Source organism: Cotesia glomerata, linkage group LG10 (assembly GCF_020080835.1).
Source record: "Cotesia glomerata isolate CgM1 linkage group LG10, MPM_Cglom_v2.3, whole genome shotgun sequence".
Classification (NCBI taxonomy): domain Eukaryota; kingdom Metazoa; phylum Arthropoda; class Insecta; order Hymenoptera; family Braconidae; genus Cotesia; species Cotesia glomerata.
The window spans coordinates 13,902,238-13,916,683 of record NC_058167.1 but is presented as its reverse complement, the minus strand read 5'-3'; the positions used below and the strand labels follow the sequence as shown (position 1 = coordinate 13,916,683).

The window sequence follows — 14,446 nt, the reverse complement described above, 5'->3', positions numbered from 1 at the left end:
ATTTACAGCAGACACTGATAATGAGAAACGCATTAAGTGTATCGTCCGGTCTCGCCGAAAAATTTGCCGTCATTAGGCAGACTCAAGGAAATACTTAAATAATTACTAAAAAATTGATAATATAAAAAAAAATAACAATTACATAAATAATTAGGTAAGAATAATAAATAATTATAAGAAATGAATATTATTATTTATAAAAAGCTAAATAAATAAATAAGTTTAGTAATAGTTATAAATAAAAAAATAAGACTTAGTTAAATAAAAACTATGTAATTGTGTGCATGTAAATGTGCTTACACGTATATCAATACATAGATATATATTAGCCTATAAGTAAGAGAAAGAGGCACATCATGCCCTCTGGGCCCAAGGAGGGGAGTTCAAGCGAACATCCTGGAAAAATCGAAAGAGAGGGTAGAAACTAAGGAAAATAGACAGGTAATTGGATACTGTTTTCCCCCAAATAGTAATTTGGAAACGCCCGAAAATTCGAGTCCCAAGAGAACTTCGCATGAACTCTCTCTCGTCATCCTGACCCTGAAGTGTGCGGATCGCCCAATTAGCTAGTGACCGTGGTTACTCTCACGCAGCTAAATAGTTTATTTTAAACTAAATTCAGTGTTTTTGAATAAGTTTTCATTTGTTATTTTAAAGTAAAATCGTAATAATATTTTAAACAACGTAACACCATAAATTTAGTTTTTCTGAAAAATAGAGTAGATTCGACCGACCCATTCAAAAGTTATAAGAAATTAAAAACGGCTAATTTACAATTCACAAAATTTACAATCGGCTAATTTTTGTTACGTCCAAAACTTTGAACGTAAATTATTAATATTTATTTTGGTCCTGGTATTTTTCAACCACTAGACCGGGAACCCAGAAATATTGTGAAAGGATATTGGTATTTTCTTTTTAAATAAATTAACTCACTGCAAATTTAAGAGTTATACAATATATTAAAATTAATTAAAAGTTACAAAAGTTACAAAGATAAATTATAAATGCTTCCCAAAAGTTCTACTATTTCAGATTTCTATTAGTATTTAAAGTTTTACACATGTGAAACTACAATAAGTTTTAACACATACCTTTATTGTTACGTCGACACACGTGGTTCTTTTGGTCGATTAATATTTTTATTATTTAACGTGGTTAGTTATTTATTTAATTTTATTGAAGATAAATAGGACGTTGTTTAAAAATATTATTACGATTTTACTTTAAAATAACAAATGAAAACTTATTCAAAAACACTGAATTTAGTTTAAAATAAACTATTTAGCTGCGTGAGAGTAACCACGGTCACTAGCTAATTGGGCGATCCGCACACTTCAGGGTCAGGATGACGAGAGAGAGTTCATGCGAAGTTCTCTTGGGACTCGAATTTTCGGGCGTTTCCAAATTACTATTTGGGGGAAAACAGTATCCAATTACCTGTCTATTTTCCTTAGTTTCTACCCTCTCTTTCGATTTTTCCAGGATGTTCGCTTGAACTCCCCTCCTTGGGCCCAGAGGGCATGATGTGCCTCTTTCTCTTACTTATAGGCTAATATATATCTATGTATTGATATACGTGTAAGCACATTTACATGCACACAATTACATAGTTTTTATTTAACTAAGTCTTATTTTTTTATTTATAACTATTACTAAACTTATTTATTTATTTAGCTTTTTATAAATAATAATATTCATTTCTTATAATTATTTATTATTCTTACCTAATTATTTATGTAATTGTTATTTTTTTTTATATTATCAATTTTTTAGTAATTATTTAAGTATTTCCTTGAGTCTGCCTAATGACGGGAAATTTTTCGGCGAGACCGGACGATAAACTTAATGCGTTTCTCATTATCAGTGTCTGCTGTAAATTTTATTTCTTTTTAAAAATATATTTTAAAAGAATAAAATTATATTATTCAGACAAATAAAATAATGTTAAAATGAGACCACGACGTAACATTTTATAAGTTTCTGCAGTAAAAATTGGCTAAATTCACGTAGCCATAGATTTTTGTTTTTCGCTATTTTGTAAATGACTGAATTTATATTTGGTTAAATTTCTATTTCGCAAATTTCATTAATATCGATATTAATGAAATGATATATCATTTTTTATTTTCAGCTAATGTCACAAGTGAAATTATCAACTGGTTTCCACTTCATGTATTTGTATATCTCCATTTTTGAATAAAGATATACAAATATATGGAGTGAATAGGTAACTCATAATAGGGCTGGTCCCCTATAGGCCTAAACCATGGTAAATCATCAAAATAAAATTATAATAATTCTTTTTTCATGTTAAATTTCATAATATTTTGAATGTTATAAAGTTATTATATACAGTCGCGTCTTGTTATGAGCACTATCCGTTTTCTTTTTTTCGTAACCGGACTCACTTGAATATGAGAGACACTAAGAGGGCTCAAAACGCGACTAGACTGTATCTAGAATAATAAAGTATTCAATTGATATAAATTTCTTTTTTACGTTAAATTAATGGTTTACAGCTTTTTATAACTCACGAAATTTAAATTCTGATGAAAAGTATCTTAATATGTTAAAAATTGTTTAATCAATATTACAGTTATATAATATTTATTTAACAAAAAATTTTTTTTTGAATTTTCTTATTTTTTTTTTTTTCTTAATTTTATTTGTAGATTAATGTGAAGATCGATGTGAGAATAAGAGTAAAGATTATAATAAACAAACATATACTGAAAATGAAAGTATTATTATGATTATTGAAGAAATTGAAGAGAGAAAACAAAACGCTGAATAAAAAAGAAAATTGAGAGAAAGGAAGTTAAAAAGCAAAAGAGAACAGACCTATTTAAAAGGAAGAAGAAGATAACATAAAATCTTTTTAACGTTGTGTTTTATAATTTTATATTGATTATTTATCAATTATTAATATTCTTTATTATTAATATATATTTTATATCTTACTTTGCATGAGAAAGCATCACGTGATCAAAAATAATAAAATTACTTTATGATGTATTTTGAAAATTACTATTTGATTTATAATTTTTACTTTATATTTTCATCAAGCTTTATTTTTTAGTGAAAAAAATTTATAAATTAATTATTTTTTCTATAATTAATGAACCGAAAATATCCCTAGAAAGTAGTATCCATCTGTTGGTACTGACTGTCCAATTACAAGAAATTTTGTCCATCTACTGGGGTTTTGTTATTTTCCTTACATTTTACTATATTATTAAATACTACAACGTTTTACAAAGTATTACTATTTTTTTTTTCTGTTTAATGATGTATTTTTTATAAAAATATAATTTAATTTATCACAAATCATCTGTGTATTACTTTATTGTTTTTTTAATAGAATACGAGAATTGATGTAACTGTCCATCTATTGGGGTATTTACCTCAATGACTAATAAAATCTTCTAATTATATTTATTTTCTTAAAACTTAATATTCTTATATGCTAATGGAATCATCAATAGTAAAATAAATTACTCTCGAGTAAATCAGTTGTGAAGAATATTCATTTATTCAATTGCAATCAAAAATTAGTATTTATTAATCAAACAATGCTGCTTGCGTGAAAAAGAACAAAATACAAGAAATGAATTTATTTTTTTGCAGCATAGTCCATGATTGCAAATTCTTCATCTGGATGTTACTCTCCGTGATCTAATTTGAATGCTCGATGGAGATCAGGAAGATACAATTTTTCTCCATACATGTAGAATAACGATAACAAATAATCGGCCGCGAAAATGGCACGGAAAGTAAGCCTGTTATATTCCTTGGCCTCATTACATCGATTTTTGTTAAATGGGAATGCCTGAAAATAAATACATAAAATTTAAAAAATATTAAAAAAATTTTACAGTGCAAAACTTATCATGCTCATTAAATTGTGTAATAAAAATATTTTACAGTATATCAACTTACCCTCAAAGCCAAGCCGAGTTCATAGGCAAAATATTCATCGACTTCTTTCAAGCACCCAGCCAAATCTTTATTGAAGGTCACGTGTTTGGCACAATTATACAATTTTAACAAAAATTGATGTAGAATTTCCATTGATATAATACAATTCTTGCAATTTGACTTCCATGGTGACGCCATAATTGCTCTATTCAATATCGTCGTTATTAGGTATGTGAATAGTACGAAAGCTTTTTCAAAAGTGTAGAAAATCAAAAATGAAAAATAGTTTTCTTGACTTGATACGATTTTTTGCGCATGTGCAAAGATGCGGCACATAAATTTCTACTGTAAAATTTCAGAAAATACATAAAACTAATAGGTGATTAAAGAATAAAGAGATTATTATCAGTTAAAACCTCGTTATGAAAAATAATTTGTAGTACATTACAAATAATTAACAAATTATATACACACTTAACAAAAAAATTTCATTGGAACAATAATGGCATCGTTGTGACAACAGATTTATTTATTAAATATTTTAAATAATTTTATTTTTTCCTTAAGAAATAAAAATTTTTTTAACAGTAGCTTTCTTGATAACAAAAAGTTTTTTAGATTTGTGAAAAAAAAATTTTGAATGAAAATTTTTAAATTATCGATATGAATTTTTTTTTCTTTTTTTTTTTTTTTTTCTGTTTGATGATGTATTTTTTATAAAAATATAATTTAATTTATCACAAATCATCTGTGTATTACTTTATTGTTTTTTTTAATAGAATACGAGAATTGATTTAACTGTCCATCTATTGGGGTATTTACCTCAATGACTAATAAAATCTTCTAATTATATTTATTTTCTTAAAACTTAATATTCTTATATGCTCATGGAATTATCGATAGTAAAATAAATTACTCTCGAGTAAATCAGTTGTGAAGAATATTCATTTATTCAATTGCAATCAAAAATTAGTATTTATTAATCAAACAATGCTGCTCGCGTTAAAAAGAACAAAATACAAGAAATGAATTTACTTTTTTGCAGCATAGTCCATGATTGCAAATTCTTCATCTGGATATTACTCTCCGCGATCTAATTTGAATGTTCGATGAAGATCAGGAAGATACAATTTTTCTCTATATATGTGGAATAACGATAACAAATAATCGGCCGCGAAAATGGCACGGAAAGTAAGCCTGTTATATTCCTGGGCCTCATTACATTGATTTTTGTTAAATGGGAATGCCTGAAAATAATTTATAAATACATAAAATTTTAAAAATTTTAAAAAAATTTTACAGTGCATAACTTATCATGCTCATTAAATTGTGTAATAAAAATATTTTACAGTATATCAACTTACCCTTAAAGCCAAGTCGAGTTTATTGGCGAAAAAATCATCAACTTCTTTTAAACATCCAGCCAAGTCTTGACTTAGCGTCACAAGTTTTCCAAAATTGTATAGTTTGATTAAAATTTGATTAAAATATCTTGTAAAATCCGAATTTCGCGGAAGTCATTCGAATTTCAAATTCTGACAAAAAGTATATTTTTAAAGTATATTTAAAAGTATACTTATAACAACCATACTTTTCTTAGGATTTTTTTGAAAAACTGAAAATATTTAATTGAAGTTATAATAAGTATTTTTTATCAAAAATAACACAAGCGAGCGTCATCAATTTTTGTACAAGAAATGTTCGAAGTTAGTGACTTTTGATATTTTACGTGAGTGAAAGTAAAGTGAGCAATAGTCTGTAAACAGAGGCAGCACTAGTGCGTGAGAAAGGAACCAATAGCCATAACTTATTAGTATTTTTTTTTTGCCACAATACCTCCTTAAGACGTGATTAATAATTCATTAAGAAATAAATGATAAATGTTATGAATAAATAAAAAAGTAATTAACTTAAGATTAATATAAAAACAAAATTAGGAAAACGGTTGACCCTGAAGGCCACCCCTGCAACTTCCCGCTAATTTCGGAATTAAGCGCTCAACATTGCACCTATTACGTCTTTGAGTTCGAAGAGCTCAAAAATATAATTTTCGTGTAGTTTTGAGCTCTCCGAGCTCAAAAGTCGGATAGAAGTTTAATAAAACACTATTTTTTGAATTTTCAAACCGCAATAACTTTTGAATGAATGGACCGATTTTCACGCGGTTGGCGGCATTCGACGCAGTTTTTCAAATTCTATGATATATTTTTAAACACAAATTGATAAGACCGAAAGTTTTGGTGTAATTAAAAAAAAACACTTTTTTTCGATTTATTTCGTCAACGATAACTCACGAACGAATCAACCGATTTTGACCAGATTGGTGGCGATCGACGTGGTTTCTTGATGATAAGAGCTGATTAGTTTTTGGAATTGGTCGGTCGAGCCGTTTGAAAGTTATTAAAAAAAAACCACATTTGGAAAAATTTTTTTTTGCAGTTTTTTTAAGATTTCTCAAAATCTATCGGTCCAAATTGGTCCAACTTGTATTTGAAATCTAAGTTTAGTCGAACCCTTTCGAATTGCACCAACTGCGATCAAATCGGTTAAGCCGTTCAAAAGTTATGAGAGGTTTACATACATACATACATACATACATACACACACACACACACACACACACATCCAGACATACAGAAACCACCGCGGGAATAGTCAGGGAAGCTTCCTAGGACCTCAAAACATCGAGATCTGAAGAAAACTTGATTTTCGAAAACCGGGGTAAAACCAATAACTTCCCGATTTTAACTTCGATTCTTTTTTGCACGATAACCACCGTCAATTTCGGCGAGTAATAAGCATCAACCATAATAAAAGTTTTACCTTACTGTTCAACCTCGTACCCAGCGACAATGTTGCCGACTATCATCGACTCCATCTCGATAAACGACGATTCTTCTCAGGTACGCTCTTCTGATCTTCCAACAGACAGTGAGGGAGGAAATAAATCTGACGACGTTTGCTTTGGAAACAGATCTATATCTTGCGTGGTAAACATTAATTCTCACCACCAAGATCTATTTCACTGGGATCGTGAATGCCCATAAGGTGCCTTCCAATTTCCAATTTTCTTGCAAAACAATTTTTCGGTGACACTCTTTATTTGGTTGCCTTGCGACATGGTTATTATCACCTGATAATTTACAGGAGATTCTACGCGGCAGAGCTTCTTGATTGCAGCGTAACGATAGTTTCTGTAAAATTTTTAATTATTAATGTTTATTCTAAAAACATTATTGCAAATATTTTTAATTGATAATTTAAATTCGAATTTTAACAAATTTCAATGCTACAATGAAGTATTAAATTAAATATTTTTACAGATCAATTCTAAATATGAATTTTTTTTAAATATTTAAATTAGCACAACTTAAAAATTTTTCTTCATAAATTTATATAAAAATTCTTAAAGCAAATCATTAATCTGAAAAATTTATAAGAAAATTAAATATATTCAGTTTACTATTGACATCAAGCGCCCTACGCTTTTTTACAATAAAATGAATTTTTTTTATAATTTTTCGATTCTTATTTTAAACTGATTGAAAATTATTTTTTACCTTTTAGTTTGGTATTTTATTAAAGCTTATTTTTTAGCGATTTGAATTTAAAATTGCAATCTCAAGTTAATTACTTAATAAAATTTAATTGGAATCTAATTTTAAATCAATAGTCCAAACAAATATTTAAACATTTTTTTTCTCAAACTAAAAATTAACAACAAAAAAAAATTTAATTTAATTCTTGCCTGTTACTTGGAGTGACAGAAATCACCATCTCCAACGAAGGATTAATTTTCTTCCTGATCTCTGTGATGTAGCTCTGAGTAGAATCACTACGGAGCAGAGTTTTAATCGACTTCCTGCACTTGACAGCCATCGTCCCGCAGATAATCTTAGGAATCTTCGCAAACTCATTAATAACCCGCTCATCGCGCTGGACATACATAATGTATAAGCCGGCGTCAAGCGTCATCGTGAAATCGCACCTTACAAATCAACAACATTGGCACGTGGCCTCAACGGGACGATAGCCAACAAAGGAAAAAAACACAATCAACAACTCTGCCCTCTGGCGACAAAAGACATACATTTTTGAGTTACTCTAAAATTTTTCTAGCAGCACTGGCATTCAAACGTGATCAAACGTTTATTTATCAGGTTTATATAACCTAAAAAGTTGTGTCGTGTAGTTTATTATTATATTATTAGTTATATTAGTTATTAGTAATACTATAAAATAAAAATGAATCAAAAAATTTCCTTCGATGGAAACGTATATGAATTTGTAAGTATATTTCTTAAATTATTATCCATAAATAATTTTTGTATTAAAAATAAACTTAACATACATTATTGTTATTTTCTCAACTATGGTATTAAATTTCATAAATCAACAATTGGTTTGAGATTGTTTTTATCTATCATTAAAAAATCATGATACTGAAATCAGCAAGTATCTGACAATTGTTTTTTTTTATATTTATTATAAAAAAAAAATATTTTCCAAAAATTTGCAATTGTAATTTTTTTAAATTTCTAGTTATGGAATTTTTTTTATTAAAATTTTTCCATAACAATTTAGTTATTATAAAAATCAAAAACTGTTAATTTCAGTAATTTCAGTAATTTTTATTTTTAATTAATTTCATTTATTTTATATAATTATAAATAATCATAAAAAAATATTAAAATTAAAAATGTCAGTTAAGCAAGTTTAAATTTCTTATTACATTTTCTTATCAAAATTGAATTTATAAAACATTCTTACTAATTAAATTTATTTATTTCAGCATGACGATGACCTTCCATACGAAGAAGAAATTCTCCGCAACCAACACTCGGTGAGACACTGGCTGCGGTACCTGGATCACCTTAAGTCCACCAAAAGCACAAACTTAAGCATCGTATATGAGCGTTCTTTAAAAGAGCTCCCCGGTAGTTACAAACTGTGGTACGGATACTTGAGCCACCGGGTGAGTCAGTTAAAAAACCGTCGACTTGATGATCCGTTGTACGAAGACGTGAACAACGCCTTTGAACGGGCGTTGATTTTCATGCATAAAATGCCACGTATTTGGATCGACTACTGCACATTGATGACGGAGCAGTGCTTCATCACGAGAACTAGACACATATTCGACCGGGCTCTGCGAGCTCTCCCGATCACCCAACACCACCGTATCTGGCCTTTGTATTTAGACTTCGTCAAAAGCCATGATATACCGGAGACCGGGATCAGAGTCTTCAGGAGGTACCTCAAGCTCGCTCCAGAAGACACAGAAGATTACATCGAGTATTTAATTTCAATCGGCCGCTTAGATGAAGCTGCTATCAAGCTTGCCCACATCGTCAACCAAGATGACTTCATCTCCAAGCACGGAAAGTCGAACCACCAGCTCTGGAACGAGCTTTGCGACTTGATTTCCAAAAATCCGGACAAAATCAAGTCGCTGAAGGTAGACCCGATCATCAGAGGCGGTCTCAGGCGGTACACTGACCAAGTAGGCTCCCTCTGGAACTCCCTAGCCGACTACTACATCCGCAGCGGCTTGTTCGAAAGAGCCAGGGACATTTACGAGGAAGCGATTCAAACTGTATCGACAGTCAGAGACTTCACCCAGGTTTTCGACGCTTACTCGCAGTTCGAAGAAATAGCGACGAAGAAACGCATGGAAGAAGTCAGCAAAAACCCCAACAGGACTGAAGACGACGAAGTGGAGCTAGACCTACGGCTCGAGAGATTCGAGCACCTTATGGAGCGAAGACCTTTGCTTCTCAACTCAGTTCTCCTGAGACAGAACCCTCACAATGTTCCTGAATGGCACAAGCGTGTTAAACTCTACGAAGGGCAGCCTCATGAAATAATCAACACTTTTACAGAAGCAGTCCAGACAGTGAAGCCTCAATTAGCTGTTGGAAAACTTCACACCCTCTGGGTGGCCTTTGCAAAGTTCTATGAAGAAAACGGACAGTTGTCTGATGCGAGAGTGGTCTTTGAACAGGCCACTCATGTTCCGTATACTAAAGTTGATGATCTAGCTTCTGTGTGGTGCGAGTGGGCGGAGATGGAGCTTCGCCACTTCACTGGCAATCGCCCGGAGGAAGCTATGAAGTTGATGCATCGCGCCACTGCGATGCCGTCCAGGAAAGTCGGGTACTACGACGAGACAGAGACGGTTCAGATGAGGCTGTACAAGTCCTTGAAGGTTTGGTCGATGTACGCTGACCTGGAAGAGACTTTTGGGACTGTGAAAACCTGCAAGGCTATCTATGACAATATAATTGATCTGAAAATAGCTACGCCTCAGATTATCATCAACTATGGGATGTATTTGGAGGATCAGAAGTACTTTGAAGAGGCTTTCAGAGCTTATGAGAAAGGAATTGCGATGTTCAAGTGGCCGAATGTCTTCGATATCTGGAACACTTATTTGGTTAAATTTTTGAACAGGTACAAGGGCTCAAAATTAGAACGGACACGTGATTTGTTCGAACAATGTTTAGAACATTGTCCGCCAAAATATGCAAAAGTGTTTTATTTATTATACGCAAAGCTTGAAGAAGAATATGGACTTGCTAGACACGCGATGAATGTTTATGATCGCGCTATCAAGGCTGTGCCTACTGAAGAAAAGTTTGAGCTGTTTAATATTTATATTAAGAAAGTCGCTGAGATTTACGGCATGCCCAAGACCAGGGAAATTTACACCCAAGCTATTGAGGTCCTTCCTGAAGACAAGTCCCGAGAAATGTCGCTGAGGTTCGCGGAGATGGAGACCAAACTTGGTGAAGTTGATCGAGCTAGGACTATTTATATTCATTGCAGCGAAATTTGCGACCCGCGAGTTACGTCGAGGTTCTGGCAGATTTGGAAGGAGTTCGAAGTCCGTCATGGGAACGAGGAGACGATGCGTGAGATGCTGAGGATCAAGAGGAGTGTGCAGGCGATGTATAACACTCAGATTAACATGATGACGGCCCAGATGCTAAACAGTACTACTCCTACGGAAAATACTGTGGATGCGATGAGATTGCTGGACATGAAGGCTGCTGATTCTGGAGAAGCTCCGCAAGGAAGTGCACCAGCTCCTCCAAGAGGCACGATAAGCTTTGTAAGAAGTATCACCGAGGGAGGAAAGGATGATGGAAAGGTGAAAAATCCGGATGAGATTGAATTAGATCTTGACAGTGAAGAGGAGACAGAGGAGATTGAAGAGGAAGAAGTTCCCGTGGAAAAACAGGCGATTCCTTCGGAAGTTTTTGGAGGGTTGAAGCCTGTTGAAGAAATGGAACAAGATTAAATGTATTCCTTGATAGCCGGCTCATATTATAACTTTCAGATAACTTAGTGCCGTGAATTATAGATAACTTGAAAAAAGGGTTGGCAATAAGTGTTAATCTACAAGTTATCGTAAAGTTATGGTCAAGTTTACTTCAACGAATTGTACACGGAAAAAAAATATTCTCAAGATGACTATCCAACGTATCCTTAAATGACGTTTTCTTAAAATAACGATCCGGATTTCTGATTTAAGGATTCATTTGTTTGACTTAAGCATACAGAGAATAGCTCTTGTAAATTATTAATATGTAACTAAATGTAACGCTAAAATAATAATACGGATCGTCATTTTGATGATCCGCTGTATAGCTGAATTGGCTATACAGCGTATATCTCTAAAAAAAAAAAAAAAATGACTATACAGCGTATAGTCAGAATAACAATACGTATCCTTATTCTAACGATATTTTTTTCTCCATGTATTGAAACAATTGCTATTAAGTTGCCAAAATTTGATATTCAAGTTTATTATAAGCCTATAAATAATTTGTTTTTAAATATGGGCACTATCCTATTGTTAACTTGCATATAAGGACAGGTATTTATAGACTTGACGATAACTCGTCACTAACTTATCTTCAAGAACTTATAGTATGAGGTGGCTATCAGAATTCTTAATTATTTTTAATAATTGTATAGACAATAAATTTTTTTTTATTTAAGTATTATATTGTATATATTGTTGTACTTGATTTCATGTTTGACAGTGATAAAAATAATTATAAGTTATTGTTATAATTATTGTTAAATGGCATAGCGAGGTGGATTTATAAAATGAACGTCGTTGTAAACTTCAGACACTTCGCCTTCGATTTGTCCTTGCTTGGTAGGAAATTTTCGCGTCCCACCAAAAAATATTAACTCGGCGTTACCTAGCACTAGAGAATAAAGCACACGTTCCTCGGGACCAGTGAGATCTTTGCCACTATTTTGAATCCACGAGGCAGAATGATCTTCGCGTAAGATATTAGCGATGTTTAAGACAAAAATAGCCAGTCTGTTGATGTTAGTTTTTATTAACCTGGCTTCCATGCGCTGGCGGTTAATTCTTTCCTCCATTCTTCTCAGATCTTCAAGCTGGCGAAGGCGATTTGGACTAGGAGTTCCCAAGTCGGGATTGAAAGCAGCCATTGGCCCGAATTTTCGCTCCACTGCCACGCGGATTCCCGGATGAGGTCTTGTGTTGTTGATTGCACGTGCTGAGTTGACCAGCACTCCCGGTCGTGGTGTAAACCTTCCACGACGTCCGTTTACATTCTCGTCTCTGTCCACAACTGGCAAGGATTTTTGCCGAGCGTCCGGAAGATTGCACTCCGCCATCGCTAAGGAACTGGGTCCATGACAAATTACTTTGTCGTTGGTTACATTTTTAGAGGACGCGCTCGCTTGCTTTTTCTTGCTTAGAATTATTAAATGTTCACCGACTTTGCATGCTTGATGACACCAAATCATCATCGGTGCCCACTCCAGACCATTTATTGTTAGTTTTGTCCACCTCCAGTGGGTTCCTTCCATTGTCAAGAGCCACGCGTCGTCGATTCCTACCGTTGGATTTGTACAGCCGCCTATTATCATCAGGTTCTTATCGTCCAGTGCGATCTGTGAGTGCCCAAAACGCGGGTGAGGTTTTGGAGAGGTTGTTACTTGCTCGTGCCAGGTGTGTGTTTCCAAATTAAAGCACCAAATGTCATTTGAGGTGTTGTAACTATAAAAAAAAATTATTAAATTTTTAAATAAAAATTTAAAATTAAGTTAGCCGACATCTAAAAATTTTTAGAATTTTTTTTAATGAAAAAATTAATTAAAAAAATTTTTATTTGAAAAAAAGTTGAAAAACTATAAGTAAGTGCAATTTTTTCATTAAAATAAACAACAAAAAATAAAAAATGTAATTTTTTATAAATAATTTTTTGGAAGAAATTTGCTTGAAAGAAAATTAAAAAATTGTAAAGTAACAGCTAAATTTAATGTCATTCAATTTTATGTGTTGATTGTTTCAATGTGTAAATTTTTTGTTAATTAATATTAATTACTCTGCATTTATTATTTAAAATATATTTGTTTCTTTTTTCTTTAACTTTTTATTTGTTTTTAGAGAAAAAAAATAAAAAACGTCGGCTAACTTCAGTATTAATTAAAAAAAAAAATAAAAGTGTTTCTTACTGCAAAAAAGTACTGATCCCACCAAAAACTACCATCAGATTACCATGAACTGTCGCTGAATGAGCACACGTCGCTGGTGGATCATTTAAAGTTTCAATGGCAGTCCATTTGTTATTTGTTATTGAGTAAATATGCAATTCATTGAATAATTTTCTCCTCTATGATAATAATAGTAATAATATTTTTTAAATATATTTATTAGATAGTATAATTATTATTTTTATCATTTTTTACCTGAAAAGGAGGAAAGGTAGCAGGTTGCGCCCACCCACCAAATAACACAAATGATTTTTTGTAATAAACCATGCTAGCACAAGCTTTTGGTGACGGATAAGTACCCATAGGTATCGGACGTTCCCACTTTCTCGTATCTAAATCTAACTTCCATAAATCATTAAAAGTAGTACCAGTTTTGGTACATCCTCCAAAAATATACATTGAATTTTCATATGTACAAGCTGAATGCGAATGACGATTTGTTATTATTGATGGTCTTTCGCTAATGGCTGGTGAGTTCCATAGCAAAGATCCATAGGCTACTGATCTTTGGAAATAAGCTTTTCTATGCTCTATCACATCTGCAAAACCAATATAAATTAATTGACAATCATTCTATAAAATTAAATTAATTAACAAGAAACTAAATAATAAAATAGTTGTAAATTATACTAACGTTTGACAGCATGATGCCAACGTTTGCACACCAGCATGCATTCTTTTAAATCTTTGTACGGTGGAATCAAGTTCAAAATATATTCCAATATTTCATCAGGTAAAAAATCGATTGGACTAGCCATTGTTTTAATTTAATACTATTTACAGTTTATTTTTATAATAATTATTTTTGCATTCACATATAAATTTATTTTGATTAAAAATAGACTTTGACACTTAGCTTTTGTTATAAATGAATTATCTAACCTCAATAACAATTAAATATTCATTTATGACACATGAAAAATGTTTATCAATAAATAAATATATATATAAAAATTTATTTTTAATAATTTTATATCTT

The 14,446-nt window shown here is 31.8% G+C and overlaps 2 protein-coding genes across 3 annotated transcripts; one reads left to right on the top strand and one right to left on the bottom strand.

The window, feature by feature from the left end:
* Positions 1–8,076: 8,076 nt before the first annotated feature.
* LOC123272368 (pre-mRNA-splicing factor syf1 homolog) lies at positions 8,077–11,940 on the top strand. 2 transcript variants are annotated; one of them, XM_044739084.1, is made up of 3 exons: positions 8,077–8,208; positions 8,714–11,232; positions 11,880–11,940. In XM_044739084.1, exons 1-2 carry the CDS (start codon positions 8,167–8,169, stop codon positions 11,222–11,224), a joined length of 2,553 nt encoding a protein of 850 aa, XP_044595019.1. In that variant the 5' UTR covers positions 8,077–8,166; the 3' UTR covers positions 11,225–11,232; positions 11,880–11,940. The 2 variants fall into 2 exon arrangements, with proteins under 2 accessions (XP_044595019.1, XP_044595018.1); XM_044739083.1 differs by having other exon boundaries at positions 8,714–11,940.
* On the bottom strand, positions 11,900–14,353 carry LOC123272371 (F-box only protein 42). The gene is made up of 4 exons (XM_044739086.1): positions 14,102–14,353; positions 13,663–14,006; positions 13,429–13,586; positions 11,900–12,970 (listed from the first exon to the last, which is right to left on the bottom strand). The coding sequence occupies exons 1-4, from the start codon at positions 14,223–14,225 to the stop codon at positions 12,010–12,012; spliced, it is 1,587 nt and encodes a 528-aa protein (XP_044595021.1). The 5' UTR covers positions 14,226–14,353; the 3' UTR covers positions 11,900–12,009.
* Positions 14,354–14,446: the final 93 nt, after the last annotated feature.

What these genes read in the sequence shown, in the direction of transcription:
- LOC123272368 (XM_044739084.1), top strand. Translation starts at nt 8,167, where the DNA reads ATGAATCAAAAAATTTCCTTCGATGGAAACGTATATGAATTT. An exon ending in ATGGAAACGTATATGAATTT is followed by an intron (nt 8,209 to 8,713) that starts GTAAGTATATTT and finishes TATTTATTTCAG; the next exon opens with CATGACGATGACCTTCCATA.
- LOC123272371 (XM_044739086.1), bottom strand. Translation starts at nt 14,225, where the DNA reads ATGGCTAGTCCAATCGATTTTTTACCTGATGAAATATTGGAATATATT. An exon ending in TTGGCATCATGCTGTCAAAC is followed by an intron (nt 14,007 to 14,101) that starts GTTAGTATAATT and finishes TTGGTTTTGCAG; the next exon opens with ATGTGATAGAGCATAGAAAA. An exon ending in GGGATCAGTACTTTTTTGCA is followed by an intron (nt 12,971 to 13,428) that starts GTAAGAAACACT and finishes TTTTTTTTATAG; the next exon opens with TTACAACACCTCAAATGACA.